The sequence below is a fragment of the Acanthaster planci genome, linkage group LG05 (genome assembly GCF_054643075.1).
Source record: "Acanthaster planci isolate LZ-2023a linkage group LG05, COTS_SCS, whole genome shotgun sequence".
NCBI lineage: Eukaryota > Metazoa > Echinodermata > Asteroidea > Valvatida > Acanthasteridae > Acanthaster > Acanthaster planci.
The window spans coordinates 12,925,930-12,941,270 of record NC_141781.1 but is presented as its reverse complement, the minus strand read 5'-3'; the positions used below and the strand labels follow the sequence as shown (position 1 = coordinate 12,941,270).

Below are 15,341 nucleotides of genomic sequence, written 5' to 3'. Positions count from 1 at the left end.
GCTAGAACTTTTACGAGTCATTTCCCAAGGTAAGGAAACCTGGTGAACATTATCTCAATGGGAAAACTGAGGCTGGAGGAAAATAGACTTCTCAAAACCTTTAATTACACTTCTAAAAAACTTCCTCGGAGGACACCAGGTGTTAACGTTGTTCACATCCACCATTCTTAGGGGGCAGGCTAAAAAAATCTCACATGAGACAAGTATGCTCATTACAGGGAATGACTATACATGTACCTCATGCATATTCGTAATTGAAGAGCCAAGTTCTTACTGGACCATTTACCATCACCTGCCATCTGCTATTTTTGCTGTTTGCCAAAATGTGAACGTGAGCTTTAATGCAGGTTCAGATGAACTTGCAAACGATTACTCATGTGCCAGTTCATCAAGGAACTGTCGCCAGGGTGTAGTGATCACGTGCGAACATGTAGCTACATTTAAGTAAACATGAAAAGATAGCGGCACACGTAACTGTCGATCAGCATTTTCCCAAGCTCACCAATACCGAACTGGATGCTTGTCATTTTACACAGGTTAAGTGAATTAAGGTTTTGTCTCGTGAACTACATGTAGTTTGTCAACTTTGAACACCACAGGGAGCTAATAATGACTATTCAACCTCACACCATGCTAAATTTGTCTACTGTTCCAAATTTGTTAAATTTCACTTTTTTGTGAAGTTTTTGTGCCCAATGAACGAAATGGGAGCTAGTGGCTTTAAAGGTGGTGTACACCATTGATGAAATCCCAAAAATCGAACTACCGTATAATCCTAAAATTTCTTACTTGAAAGAAAGTATATAACAGTTTCAATCAGTCTGTAAAATATTTCCACCCAGAATGCTGTAGTTTTCGAGAAAACAAATCTTTTTTTCAATGTCACAAACACGATTCGACTGTTCCTGGATGAAATTTTTCCACGAATCCACAATGTTACATTGTCAAGAAGTCGCATTACTCCAAGGTAAATTCACTGACTACTTCTAACCGTTGAAAACTGCTCCTTTCTTAAAGGAATAAGAACCTGTCATGCTTGTTTCCCACCCTGACCCCGCGGACGATGTTCACTTGTACTACGAACACCCTATAATCTATAGATTATACGCAAGATAAACTACAAGACCTTCTACTTAAGCATTGAAAATGCCGTGCTGTTTTTCTCGATTTTTCACAAAGCAGTTTACTCAAACACAAAGCAAGTGAATGTGCATGTAAGTTGCAGTGAATATTATACACCGTAATCAGCCAATCTTGTGATATTACGACAAAAAATCAATGGTGTACACCACCTTTAATGCCTTTCCTAGACAAACCTGTCAGTTAATCCTTCTTCCTGTTCATTTCCCAGTCCTGAGTCCTCCCTGCTATGGGCTACACAGAGCCCCTCCATACCCAGGGTGGGTGATGAGGAAACTTGCTGGGAGTGGAGACCGTTAGCCTGCGGGAGTCTGTGAGGGTGTCTGTCGTGGCCTTGGTGCCCATTTGTCAGTGGAAGGTCCTTGCATGGAGAAAAATTGCCAAAAGAGTTATTCTGTTCAATTAACTTCCAGGCAAATAAGGATTTGGATTAAACTTCTAGTTCTTAGTGCTATCAAGAGTTCACCTTCGTCATTTCTGAGCCATAAAAACACATCAGATTTCTTCCCTCCTTTTCCCCATTCACAGAAGGGCCAAACTTCAAAATCACATGAAGATGTGCACTTCCCCGTGAAAAACCAAATGGACTGTGCTGTCGAAAGTACTCCGTTATGTTTCCTCTGAGAGCAAAATGCCTTTGAAGACAATTTGTAATGCTGGCATGTTTGTTTTTTGGTTTGGTTTCCAATTTTTGAATCCCCATCACATGCTGAAATAAAGGCTTTATAACAGGTGTCCCCTCACTTTCTTTTCACTACTTCGCCCAGTCATAAAGGAAGCAGACATCAAATGAAACAAATCAGTGAGTTACCTGATGGCTTCCTGGCTGATGACGACCAAATAACCCTCCCCCTGGTGTAAGGTGGCCTGAGTACTTGCCATCTACTGCATCCCCATTCTGAACAGTGGCCCCTCTACTGCCACTCTCACCCCTACTATCTAGTGGAGGGTCCCTTGAGGTGTGCACAGGATCTCCAGGGTGGCTGTGAGAATAGGGTGGGGGCGGGGTACCATCTGGTTGTGTAGGCGCTTGAGATTTTTTCATTTTTCTGATGTGCTGATGGCTTTTTGAAGATGTATTTCTAAATTGATGCCTTGTTGAGTGCTCACTAATGTTGCTGCAAGCCAGAATGATAATTCAAGTTAAGTTTCCCGTGAAAACTTTTGTGCATTTGAACACATTGGCATCTCGGTACTTACAAACAGCAAAACACTGTCACAGTGAATCTCACACACAATCTCTCTCACTCACAGTGAATCTGAAGTGAGGTTGCACTTGCGATGCCAAGAATTCTTTCAAATCACTACATATGCTAAATGTAAGAATCCATGCCAGTTGAGCCTTTCTTTCAATCCAAGCGTACTAAGGCCCAAACTTCGAGATGATGGATGTGTTCAGTTTGATGAAAATATCTTGTTGATATTTATCTTGCCCCCCCCAAAAAACAACAAATTTGATCCACCTGTCACTGAAATCCTCATTTCTCTTGCTTCTTGTTCGTGAATGGGAGTCTCGGATAGGATTACTGCTGTTCACTGGTCCACTGTCGAGACTGTTCAAAGAAACAAGAAAACTTTGAATGGCACCGGTGAAAAGAAACTGCACAAGGCTTAGCATGTTAGTGTACTCTGGGAGGGACGGGTCTAATAGAGTGCGGAAATGATTTAGGCTCTGTGTGGTAATAATACAGTAACATGCAGGTAATAATGCAGCAACAGCAACTGTGACAAACGCATGCTGTTTGCCGCAGTCAATTAAAGAGCTTGTGTCCTGACTTGAGAATGGATGGTGATTGACAGATTTGTGGACTTGTAACAGAATCAAGTCGACTATCAACGTATTGAGACTTTCCAAAAACTTAAAAGACGGAACTTATTTGCAAAAGTGGATTTTCAGAGTCCCAAATACAGGAATTTGACAAAAAGTGGAAGAACACGGTGACACAATTGAAATGCATGAACAGACAAGCCGTGTGTACTGCAACATCAAGCTCTACTGTTGCTGTTGTTGCTTGAATACTTACACAACATTGGTGTAGGGAATACCACTACGCTCCTCCTCTGTGTACTGCGCTTGGTCCACCAGATCCTTCTTGATATGTTTTTGGAACTCCATGTGCTTAAGGTTGTTCGCTAAGGCGCTGCAGAAACCATCAAGAAATATCACCCTGACTTATATCTCCATCAGTGTAATAATCCTTCTCAGGAGGACTAACTCAGAAGTTTGACCTGCTTGACATGCTTAAAAAGAGGAGTCATCTATAAGTTTTGGATGAAGTATTCCCTCTTCCAATGTTACAGGAAGAGGAGAGTTGCTCCATGTATTTAAACCTGGTACCTAGCACCCATAACAAAGCCCAAACACAAACTGCTCTTTGAAGCATGCACAAGAACCTGAAAATGTGGGCCGTGCTCTAGCCCAGCAAGACCCTTGCTTTCTCTTTTAGGCAGAGAGCCCATATTTAAAGGGTAGCCGCAATGAATGTTTCTCAGACACACTTTTTTCTGTTAATATACTCTTCTTCGATGTACATGTATGAAAAATACGTCACATCCCTTCGGGGTTAAATGAATTGAAATTTTTTTTAACATTCAAGACTGTCTGTGCTTTCCTGGACAACTGAGGGTGCTGTTGCTGTGATGTCATTCAGGGAATAGTTCAGTGCATACTTTTCAGTTTAAATTTTAAATCCAGAATTTGCTGACTGAAAAAGTTTCTGAGAAAGAGTTCCTTGCTGACTTCTTGCAATGTTCTTACACAACAATCAAACACCAGAGAAAAGAAACGTCAGGCCACTAAAATACATGAAACTCCAGCACCATAGACTGTGTATGCATTTAGTTTGTGTATTCGCGCATGCCCAATAGTGCCATAATGGTAGTCTGCCTGAAAAAATTATTCTAGCAGACGACGTATATCGGTGGTGACCCATGTGGGGGATTGTACATGTACTGCCATTTCTCTTGAAGACCTCATGTGTGAATAAATTGCCAAGAGTGTATCAAATGGTGATACATGTATTTAGTAGCTTCTGGGGAAATGGAAATGCAGTTCGTTTTTCATGCAGATTCAAATTTCCGCACTGAGTATGCCAGCGGTCAAAAATGAGATGTCCGGACTTTGGGCATGTTGCACACGTACGTACACGGACCTGGATACGAGTGCGTTTGGGTATGAGATGGCCTATTGCATTGCACAAATATGTACCATCATGTCAAATTGCCCAACTAAAAGGCAAAAACAAAAACTTTCTGTTTTCATCCATACGGTTTCCTTCTTGCATGATACTTTCTCATTGGAGCATTAATGATATTCCTCACTATTCACAACTACAGAAATGTCAGGGAAAACTCGGCAAAACTGAAAAAAAAATCCCCTCTAAAATGTTGGCTTCATTTCCAACTTCTGACTCTGTTACTTTGGAGGTATGTAAGAAAGACGAACAAAAATTTGGCAGAAAAAGGATTTTCATCGTGTGCAAGTTATCAAAAGGGACTTTGAGTGTTTAAATACTAATCGGGAGGGAAATAAGGGGCAAACAACTTTTTTCTGAGCTTGATGTTGATCGATTACTTTTGGAGTCAAGAGCCATTTTACTGGCTTCTGGCTATAGTGATATTCAGTACGCATGCACACAAACTAAGTGAGGAGCATGAGCATACGTGAACACACCCCTTGGCCCCAAAATATTCCATACACTTTTACTGAACACTGAAAGTTCTACTTCAAATAAAAGGAATATACATGTAAACAGGGCTGATGATAATGACTCAAAAGTTAAGTGAAATCTTTGGTTGTCCAATCAACTAGTCTGTGGTTAGTAACCATGGCAACCCTCACCCATCTTTGAGTCGCTTGACGACAACCTCTTGGCCCTCTCTCAGCTCCCCCCGGACCAGTTTGTTTTCCTCCACAGCATGCCACTGGTCCTCAGAGCTTACCATCCTCTCCCGGGATCTGTCAAATGAAAACATAAATGATGCCACTTCATGATCATCTTTCACACTGACTTCCTGATGATGGCAAGCCAATTCAGAGGCTCAACAAGGCAACCACTCTATAAGGATAGCCAATTTCCAACATTTTCATGATTAATTTTATTCAACATTGGGCACTTGTTAGGCAGGCAGAGTTACAGCACTGGTTTTAGTTCTGTCCGTAGGGACAGAAATAATCACACATTAAAACTTGACATTACATGTACCTAAGAGATAGCCCCAATATACATGCACTGGAGCTGGAACAGTTAGCCAACATTTAGTATTGACCGGTTAATTAATATCTCCTTGACATCAAAAAATACATCTTATAATAAAGGCTATCAAAACATTCTGTTTTGCAAATCCAAAGATGACATTCAATCAATCGAATTCAACAGCACCAAATCAAATCAAAAAAGAGTAATCACTTTGAACCAAATCACAGCTATGTACCTTCTCTGATGTCTTCTGCCTTCATCCTGTCTGCTATACTCTGACTCACTCCCACTACTCACTCCTCGAGACCGAGATCTGTAACAATGAGCAAACAATCCTCAATTTTATTGCAAGGTGGAGGAGGGCTATTAGCCCAAAGGCACTTTTAATGCCACTTGCAGCCTAATCGTAAATGATGTCCTCAGTGCACTGAGAGCAAGACTAACAATATCCCTACCTCCTCTTTCTGTGCTGGTGATGATGACGAGACTCATGATCACTGCCTGCATCCAATCCTGCTGATCTTCTGCTTCTGTGAAAAGACCACAGGACAACAGTGCAAGTTTAAGGTCTACCCCCTGCTCACGCACAGCTGGTTAACATGTCTTTAAATACCTCATCAAACAATGAAGTGCTGAGACTTGACAACTTGGGCATGCATTAAGGTAAAGAATACAAGCTTACCACAATGTAGTGATACCGTAGTGATGGTGTGCAATCGGATTCATCTACAGTATTTGAAACTTTGAAATCACTACTCTCTTTCTGAAGATGTCCAAATTTTGTACAGTAAACCAAAAGTGAGCTGAGGATAGATATCTCGAACACTGCAAAATTGGTGTGACAAATCAGAAGTAATGAAGTAATGAAAGTTCTGAATCCTCAAAATTCAATAAAATTTTTCACAACCCCTGTATAAATTATTTGGACTTGAACACTCAGTGTCAACACAGAGGGATCTGAGCACAACACCTTCTTGTAAACTCGTTACTAGAATGATTAACCACTTGCTGACGGGGGACCCATTTTTGAGCACATAGGCCTTATACGCAGAGCCGGGGAGCCCTAAACTGGGACAAAAGACCTGGCCCTTGTAACAAAAGACCGTGCTCAGCACAAAAGACTGAGCTGCTGGGCATTACCGACATTTTTTCACTCTAAATAGAGGAGATAATCCAGCCTTGTTTTAAAACAATATACCAAGGTTTGGGGCATTTAGAGCTAGCCGATTACCACTGGGGACAAAAGCGCTCCAACACCGCAGCTATGAGCCACACAGCCCTGCTGCACGCTAATCTGACCCCCATTGAAAAGAGGTCAGTAGTGCACTGTGCCAGGTTCGGGAACAAAAGAAAGTTATATAATACAGCAGAATCTGGGCTCTTTTTACAAGGCTGTAGGCCTAACTGAAATATTCAGGAGTCCATGAAGGTACCTGTCCGCTTAAAGGAGCCACCAAGCAGTCATTGGTGTGGGTGTAAACGTCCATTAAATGAAGTGATGAATTTTTGAAGATTTTGAAAACTGAAAATCTTGAAAATGACCCATATGAGTACACTGCATTTTCAAAGCACCCGGCAGCAAGCATGGCAAGTGGTTGAGATTGCTAGCACTCGCTAATGGTCATGGGTTCAGATCTGACCAATGCAAACCAGTGAACGTTTCTCATAAGCTTCAGACAGCACTGCATCTTGCTTAAAGGGTAGCAGCACTCAAAATCTCCAAAATGCACCGGGTTGTGTCTCAGCCTTATTTCAACTTTTATTTCACTATTTCAAAGGGTATTTTACCGCCTTTTTGGTTTCTATTCTTATGAGTATTTCCATATTCATGAGCAAAACTGTGATGTCATCTCAGGAAGAAACCTCAATGTTCCATTAGTTTGTGAACAAAAAAGTCCTGCATATATCGGTTTTCATTTCCTCACTGATTCACTGATGTTTATGTGCATAACAATAAGAAAGCATCAATCTCTCTCTCGGATACATGTATGTTTTCAAATTCTGTGTTCACATTAACAGAACCACCTTAGCACTGAACCATGTCTTCCCTAGATGACTTCGCAGCACCAGTGCCCTCAGTCATCCAGGAAAGCATGTATAATTTTCATTATTTTAAAGAACGCATTTAACCAAAGAGTTTTCATACACTGAAGAAGAATACAAGGTTGAAGAAAAATGATGTCTAAGAAAAATTCATTGCAGCTTCACTTTACATATTACATTTGTCAACAGAGATGTACTCCAACTTGTTTTGAGCTCTGGAGACAAGCACTACACCACTGAGCCATGCTGGGCCAGGACAGATTTTTCAAAATGGTCGGAATCAAGTTACCTCCTTCTGGAGCCGTAGGCTGCCTCCGATTCGCTGTCGGATCTGTCTCCATGACGATGATGGGGGCCAGGAGACTTAGAACGCCCCCGGTGTCGATGCTGGCGGGAAGCAGAGCTGCGAACGGAGACAGGTGAGCCTCCGGCTGGTGTGAACAGACCACTGAGCAGGACAAAACAAAATGATGTCAGGGCTCAAACTCGATGACTCCGAGAAAACAGGAAAAACGCATTAGGTACTGAATGAACGTTGATATTTTTACACTCCCCTGTATTAATTTCTACCTGGGGAAAATGGATGGTGAAACTATTTAGTTACTTTTCTTCTTGTTTAAGGTAAGAAAACAAATCAATGTTGCCATTGAAAGTCTGTCTTTATGTATCCCAATGTCGTAAGAATTATTTTCATGTGGAAGACTCAGTAAGTATATTTCTATGAGACCAACCACTTACACTCTCGCCTGCTGGCAATCTTCCCAGGGAACAGATCGGGTGCTCACACCAGATGTCGGGCTCTCCCTGCCACTGAGTCCATGGTGTGAGGGTAATCTAGTGAAAAGGCAGAACCATAAAAGAAGGTCTTGGGTCAGAGGGTTCGAACTTTGAGCAACTTACTATTGGGGATGGCAAGCCATTGGTACGTGATTTCAGTAGTGCATTTCATACAACCAATTCTGAACCAGCACTTTTTGCAGTATGCAACGAGTGAGAAACTTAAAATTGTTATTGCAAACCGCAGGCTTTGAAAATATGACATATTGGGATACAAAATGTATGACAAATTGTCAATGTTCCCCTGCTGCTCTTTAATTCATTCAGTTACGTATAACACAATTGAAAAAGGGTGGAACTCTGAACATGTATTCATCTTTTGTATGAGTTTCAAGACAAGATTTGCAGTGTAATGTAAATAAGGTTTCCACTGCAGGCTACAGTAAAATGTTGAATTACTACTGGCAATGGTAAGGGGAGAAGGAAAAACTTAACAGGTGGTCACTCAAAGCCTACCTTGAGGTTTGACAAAATTTTAACAGGGTCAAGAGGGATACTTCATGGTAAGATTGCAAGTTGTTTCTTGTTTAATTTGATATTTTTCCCTAGCAGAAAAAACTGAGGCCAATCCCCCCCATCCTTTTTAGGGTAGAGACTGTGTGATTTGTGATGGACTTTCTGGGACTTGACCACAACACTGACACTTAGGTTTCATCCGAATCCATTGTCTGGAGCTACCGGTAGGTCTTGGTCTTCACTCCATTGGAAATATGCAGAGACACGCAGACACTAGACCTGGCTGTAGCTCTGGAAGCTTGTTTCGGATGCGGCCCTAGTTCCACTTTATCTGTACTGTCCTAGAGAGCAGACCAACATCACAAGGCCTCTACACTTACCGACAGGCGGGCTGTGGGGACAGTCTCAGTATCACTCCATTGGGGCTCGATGGACTGCTGTCCAAGCACATGTCATCTGACGCCATACCATTCTTCAGTGAGATATCTGTCTGGGACGGCCGTCGGTGGTACTTGCGGCTCGGCGCTCGGATGACCTGCTGCTCCGGTCGGTTCAGCGTCGAGGCTGCTTCTAATGCCTCCCGTTGAGTCCTGCCACTGATCATGAAAGTGATGGAGGAGGAAGGGAAGACTGATGAAACCTCATAAATGACAGAGTGACGAGAACAGAAAATTACAAGCAGAATGATCTACTATGAGTTGGTTAAGTATGCCCATCACAAAGGCTCAGAGAGTGCCTCAAAAAAGCAGTAACTCTAATGACGTATTTGGCTGCTAGAGGTTGATTTGTGTACATATACAGCTACTGTACTGAAATTTCAATGAGTGCCACAGTCGCTGCTCCCCGCTGTAGCTTGCTATGTACAGTGACTACTGACTACCAGTGAGAAAGTTTATCCTCAGCCTGCTAGTTCAGAGAAGTACAATGGTTTACTCCCACTAACATCATCTAGTTTGATTTTATTACATGTGAGTCTGCCAAAAACCACTGTTTTCCTATGCCTTGAACATTTAAAACATGTACATATACAATGTACATGTATGTGTAACATTCTAAATCAATGATGGGGGCAAAGGGTATCCATTGCTCTTGATAACACTTGCTTAAGGGTTGAATAGTGCACACAAAATATGAAAAGGCTTTGCTGACAAGCACAGCAGGTGTGTCCAATGTAAATGCATACTCACATGTGTCGGAAACTTGACTTTGTGAAGGATAACTTGCGCTGGTGAGGGGACTCCTCCCCTGCCTTGGGGAGGCGGAAGAAGGCATGCTGCTCCACACAGCACTTCCAGAGATGCTTACAGGCTGACCTGCTGGCCAGGCGAAAGATGCACTCATCTTCCACCCCCTGCCATAAGAAAACCCCTCAAAAAGTTATATGATGTGCCCCATGGTCACCAAAAAATTCAGAAGTCCCAATTTCTGAAAGCTCATACAAATGCAAAATGTTACAGATCTCCTTGATGTTTTCATGATTAATGGCATATCTGTGATTAGAATTACTCTGAACACAGCAACTACAGCCCAGAATTATTGCACAAGTCTACTGAGCCTACTGTGGTAAAAACTACCCTGATCCACTTAAGCCTGAGTCATAAATAACACTTCCAAGGCTCAGCTTTAAGGCATGTGTACTAGTACATGTACATGTAGCCTACACTGGGCTGACAGGCATTCAGCACATACATGTAGATTTTCACATACTGGGTACAACTACGCAGTACTACCTACATGCACAGTCTGGTAACTAACATCATCTCTTTTTCCCAATACCATTGTCATACAATTTGTCAGTATGAGCAAGACTGCATGCGTATTTGTAAGCTATTGCTGCATCCAAACTGACATCAATTCTTGGAAATATTAAGAAGTGCTGGGTGCCCTGATGCTGACGAACAAAGCACACCGTTTGAGATGTCAAGTTGAAACAACTGGTCCTTCTCAGAACCACCCAACTCACAAAAGAGATCAACATCCGTGGGGTTACTGCACATATTCCACACTTTGTTCATGTCCACCATTCAAAGCTGGGCATCTCATTCTCATTTTTTTTCACTGACTTATCAAGGAAAGAGTGATTCAGTCACCCACATGCATTAATGTTAAGTACGGACAAAAGTTAAAAAGCACTTTGCTTGCCATGGACGGACACTTCTCAGATGTACATATACATGTACATACTGGTACATCTATGTGGACATGTACATATACTCTATCTGCAGCCAGATATTGTACATTTTAGCTAAAGGACTTCTTCACGCTCTAGCCGCATTTCAATCAAACCTTTCAGCGTAAAAAAAAAGGTGAGAAGAAATTTCGGGGCAAATTCCAGCTTCCAGCAGGGAGCCAGTTGACAAAAATAATCACTCTTTTCTCAAACAGGAGCCATACCAGTAGCTCAAAAACAAGCCTCCTTTTGAGGCATTGTGATTTCGCTCCCACAAAATGTACTTGTCCCTGCTCAAAATCAAACTTTATGGGCCAATTTGGAGGTAGCACACGCTCATAAAATCCCCTGAGTGTCTCAAAGGGGCCTCGTAAATACACACTTACATGCCAGTCTGGCCTGACACCTGCAATAAATTCACCCTCTCTGCTGCAGCCTGCATGAGGCTGGTGTAAGTCTCACCCTGTCAACTCTGATATACTGGAACCAATGTGGCAATGTGCATGTGTTGTACAATGCAATGTACATGGATCATTTTGTCTTTAGAATTCACTGTAGATTTGGGTATTCAAAGAAATACCAAACGTAACTGTCATAACATAACGAGCTATGATGTAGCCCATCATCATGCATGTTCATGTGGAAGAGCTGAATGTATTCCCACAGAGCCACATGTACATGTATGTACTAGTATGTTCGTACATGTACATGCAAGAACCCCTCTCATAGAACAATGTCTTGATAGGAAACTGACAATTCAATGCCATCAGGTGCGTATGTGTGCAGTTTTAGAGGGTGTTGATCACTTTGCCCCATCCCCACTTCACTCCATTTCCACTTCACCCCATTGATTATCGTTCATTCTGTTCTTCAGTAACAGAGGCATAGGCCTAGATGCAACAAGTAAAAACGCTGATGTTTGAGTAACCAAATACTGATCGGGTAATCCAACTTTCAAAGGCCTAAACAATGCAACCGATATCCCGACCGCCGGACTCAAATTTTTTAGTGAGACCTTGAAATCGTTATTAGCAAGTTAGAAAAGTTTTTCTTCGTGTTTCCTTGTCGCTGTGGTAAAAACACGAGTGCAAAGTGCTGGTTCTCGCCACACCACACCCATGTAAGAGAATGGGTGATGGAGTGTGGTGACCAGTCTATTCATGCCGCGGCGACCATTCATGTACGTGATCAGTTACGCACTGAAAAAAAATTGATGTTGCAAGATTTCTTCACATTAATTCTTAGAATTTTGTCTATATGTGTATTTTCTGTATTCATCAGTTCAATTTTAGGTTGTTTTGCTCGTACTTGAAGCGAACATATTTCCACAATATTTCCTGCCGAGCTTTATCCGATCGCCCGGGTACAACTGTCTGGATGCATCAACAATTACCAGAATGATGTGAACAGAATTGTGTGTGTTGCTTTGAAATAAACTTGAAGAGGATGAGAAATAACCCCGATGCTAGTCAAACCATATGTATTAATTCACCATAATGGACAATGCAATCGTTATTAATTTAATGCCACAGAGTTTTCTATAATAACTACATGTCGTTTGTGGAACTCCTCTCTCGACCATTTTTTGAAGAGGCTTGTAGCACACTTTCAAGCACAAACGGCAATGTGGAAATGGGGCGAAGTGGAAATGGGACGAAATGGGGGTGAGGCAAAGTGGAGATGGGGCGATGGGGCAAAGTGATTAGGGGTGAAGTGGTTAGGGGCGACGTGGAAATGGGGTGAAGTGACTGTAAACCGTTTTAGACATGCACACGTGTGAATCAAATATTGTGGAAATTCGGTGCAGCCAATGTGCGTCACGAAATCTAAAACCAGTGTTGCATTCGAGTCCTTCACAAGTCCTTTCACAAGGCCAGTCACAAGTCCCTTCACAAGGCCAGTCAAGACAGAAGAATGCTTTTTTCACACCTCATTTGAATATCTTGTAAATTGCTTGAGACTGAATGACTTGTGATGGACTCGTGATGGACTTACAGGGAATTGAAACTTGTGATGGACTCAAATACAGGACAGCACTGTCCAAAATGCTGATGCACATGGCAATCTCTAGCAAATGATGTCATTTGATACCAAAGTACTCATTTCTTGATTAATTAAAGAATAATCACTTCAACATCATTAGGCTGAAAAAGAACCCTTTCCTGCACACAAAGATTAGACAAATATAAAGTGCTCTGGTTGGAACTGGGGGGAGGGAAGGCAGACACTTATAGAACAGTCTTTAAGACAACTGTCAAATGTCCTGTTGGCAGCTGTGAAGGAATTGCCTGATTGGCTAGTGGTGGGTGGTGGCAACAAGCTCCTGAACTATGAGTACTTACATCTTTGTCCAGCACAACCAGACTGAACTCTGTGTCTTTGAAGTGGACCTTTGCGATGCGGGGCCTGTACAAAACAGTGCAGAAAAATTAATAGAAAAAATCAACCTTCCATATACACACACTGGCGTCAATCCGTATTGAAAAGTGGGGGGGCAAAGCACGAAGTGTGAAGCCCTGATGAGTGGCGTGGGGTCCGGGACCGGAAAATTTTGGAGCATAGATGCTCTATGGTGTGATCTGAGACAATTTCTGGCTACTTTAGCCAGTTTTTTTTAACAAATACTTTTGTAAGGTGCACATTTTCATTTAGGTTTTGGAGGGGGACCAATTGATTTAGTATACCCCATTTAGAAAAGTTGGGGGGATGCATCCCCCGTCCCCCACTGATTGATGCCTGTGTGCACACGTACATAATTACACATGTAATCTCTAGATGAGACATTCTATGACTTTTTTCCGGTGGTATTAACGTGTACATTTGCTGGGCAAAACAGCTGGCCTACCGGCATGTGCCTATAAAAACGTAGGTCCAAGTGTTATGGCCTGTATCACTGTGACCACTACACATCACGTATACATGTACCAGGTACGTGTATATCAGAAATAGTAACCTTATTGTGAAATACAATGAACATGTACTGGTATGTCAATTTTTTTCTGGGCATGCACAAGTACTTTTTCTCTGACCTGACAGAAACCTTTCTACAATTTCACTGTGTGCCTTCATGCATTCTACTGTATCCATCCACGTGGGAGACTTCTTTTTTTTTTTTTCCTTTTTTTTTACCCAGGTACGGTACAGGTGCTTGCACTTTCCAGCTCACTGTTCCACACACATCACAAGCGGTTGTCAAGCTTCACTGCAGAGCCAAGGGCCTACTGGAGCGAGCCTAAAGATGCACTGGCAACTGACCGCAAGTTGCCTAATCCCCAATCTGAATAGATCTTTCTGTTTACAAGACCATTGTATCTGTACCATGGCAGCAGTATTCAAATGGTGTAGCCATGTATGTATCATCATTGTGTGCACTGGCTGAATTTAATATTCAACCTATCGATATTGATCCTGTACCAAGTTTATTAAAAATGACATTCTGGTCATGCGGGGCTAATTGCAAATTGTGCAAAAAGCAAGCCAACTGTATGTTTATCACTGGAAACAACAACATAAGCAATTACAAAATAAAGACATACTGGTACATGTAGTTTTAGTGTAGCATGATGGTCACAACGAGGCAAGTTAATGTACACGTAAGTTGACGTTGGCTGCTTTCAATGCTTGGCTGTGCACAAGAAGATGTACCATCAAGCAAACATTTGTAAAGCACATCATCTGTTTCCCAAGTACATGTATACTGGCATGATGTACTGTAGGCCTACATGTAGCATCCTCTATTTTGTTGGTTTTTTTGCACACAGGACTGGTACCTGGCTTAATCCTAACTACATGTACATGTACCTTGACAGAAATATCGGTGCTTTTTGCAAGGCATCTCTCTCAATCTTCTACACTCTGGCAATCGACAAAATAATATGGCACAAATTTTTGTACATTGAACTCCACAGGCCAACAGAAGTCTCATACATAGCAAGAGTGACTGACATCCTGTATCCTTACCCAAGTCTGCATATGTATACCCTACGAAGGCCTCAAACCTTACTGGTAGATTGGAAAGATTTAGCCTAGTTTCTGTTTAGCAGAGTAAATGTGCCTTTGAACCGAAGGTAAAAACAGGGCTACATGTATTTCAAACCACAAAAGACTTGATTTCCATTTGAAGGACAATAACCACACAACCACTAATTTGATACTGTACTGTAGTTACTGTTGACTTTTGGGTCAACTCTACCCCACTGTACAATAGCTGTTTGTAATTGGCTTTAAGACATCAATAGTCCCATTTTTCCATTCAGAAAAGTTGACAATAAACGTACCCACTCAACCACTAATTTGGTATTTAGGGTTGGTATTTCAGGAAAACCATACACCACTTAGTGCTTGGTGACTGGTTTACAGCATCGTTGGCTTTGTTCACTGGTCGGTGTTCTTTTGAAGTCATTCATTCCAATGACTGTTACCACTGGTGCAGTCACAGGCTGGGCCTACAGTGCACCTTACCCGTACTTTAATAAAACGTACCATATTAACAGGTG

General features: G+C 41.9%; 1 protein-coding gene across 6 annotated transcripts in view; it reads right to left on the bottom strand.

Annotated features, from left to right (window-relative positions):
• The window catches only part of epb41l4a (erythrocyte membrane protein band 4.1 like 4A), a 49,078-nt gene that overhangs the window by 7,721 nt on the left and 26,016 nt on the right, over window positions 1-15,341 (bottom strand). For all 6 annotated transcript variants that reach the window (XM_022249961.2, XM_022249962.2, XM_087137154.1 and 3 more), the window contains 12 exons: window positions 13,188-13,251; window positions 9,863-10,026; window positions 9,056-9,271; window positions 8,121-8,216; window positions 7,672-7,830; window positions 5,795-5,869; window positions 5,575-5,652; window positions 4,982-5,098; window positions 3,165-3,281; window positions 2,604-2,693; window positions 1,952-2,258; window positions 1,317-1,501 (listed from right to left, as the gene is read on the bottom strand). In XM_022249961.2, coding sequence (XP_022105653.2) covers window positions 1,317-1,501; window positions 1,952-2,258; window positions 2,604-2,693; window positions 3,165-3,281; window positions 4,982-5,098; window positions 5,575-5,652; window positions 5,795-5,869; window positions 7,672-7,830; window positions 8,121-8,216; window positions 9,056-9,271; window positions 9,863-10,026; window positions 13,188-13,251 — 1,668 coding nt within the window. The remainder of the gene's footprint in view (window positions 1-1,316; window positions 1,502-1,951; window positions 2,259-2,603; window positions 2,694-3,164; window positions 3,282-4,981; window positions 5,099-5,574; window positions 5,653-5,794; window positions 5,870-7,671; window positions 7,831-8,120; window positions 8,217-9,055; window positions 9,272-9,862; window positions 10,027-13,187; window positions 13,252-15,341) is intronic.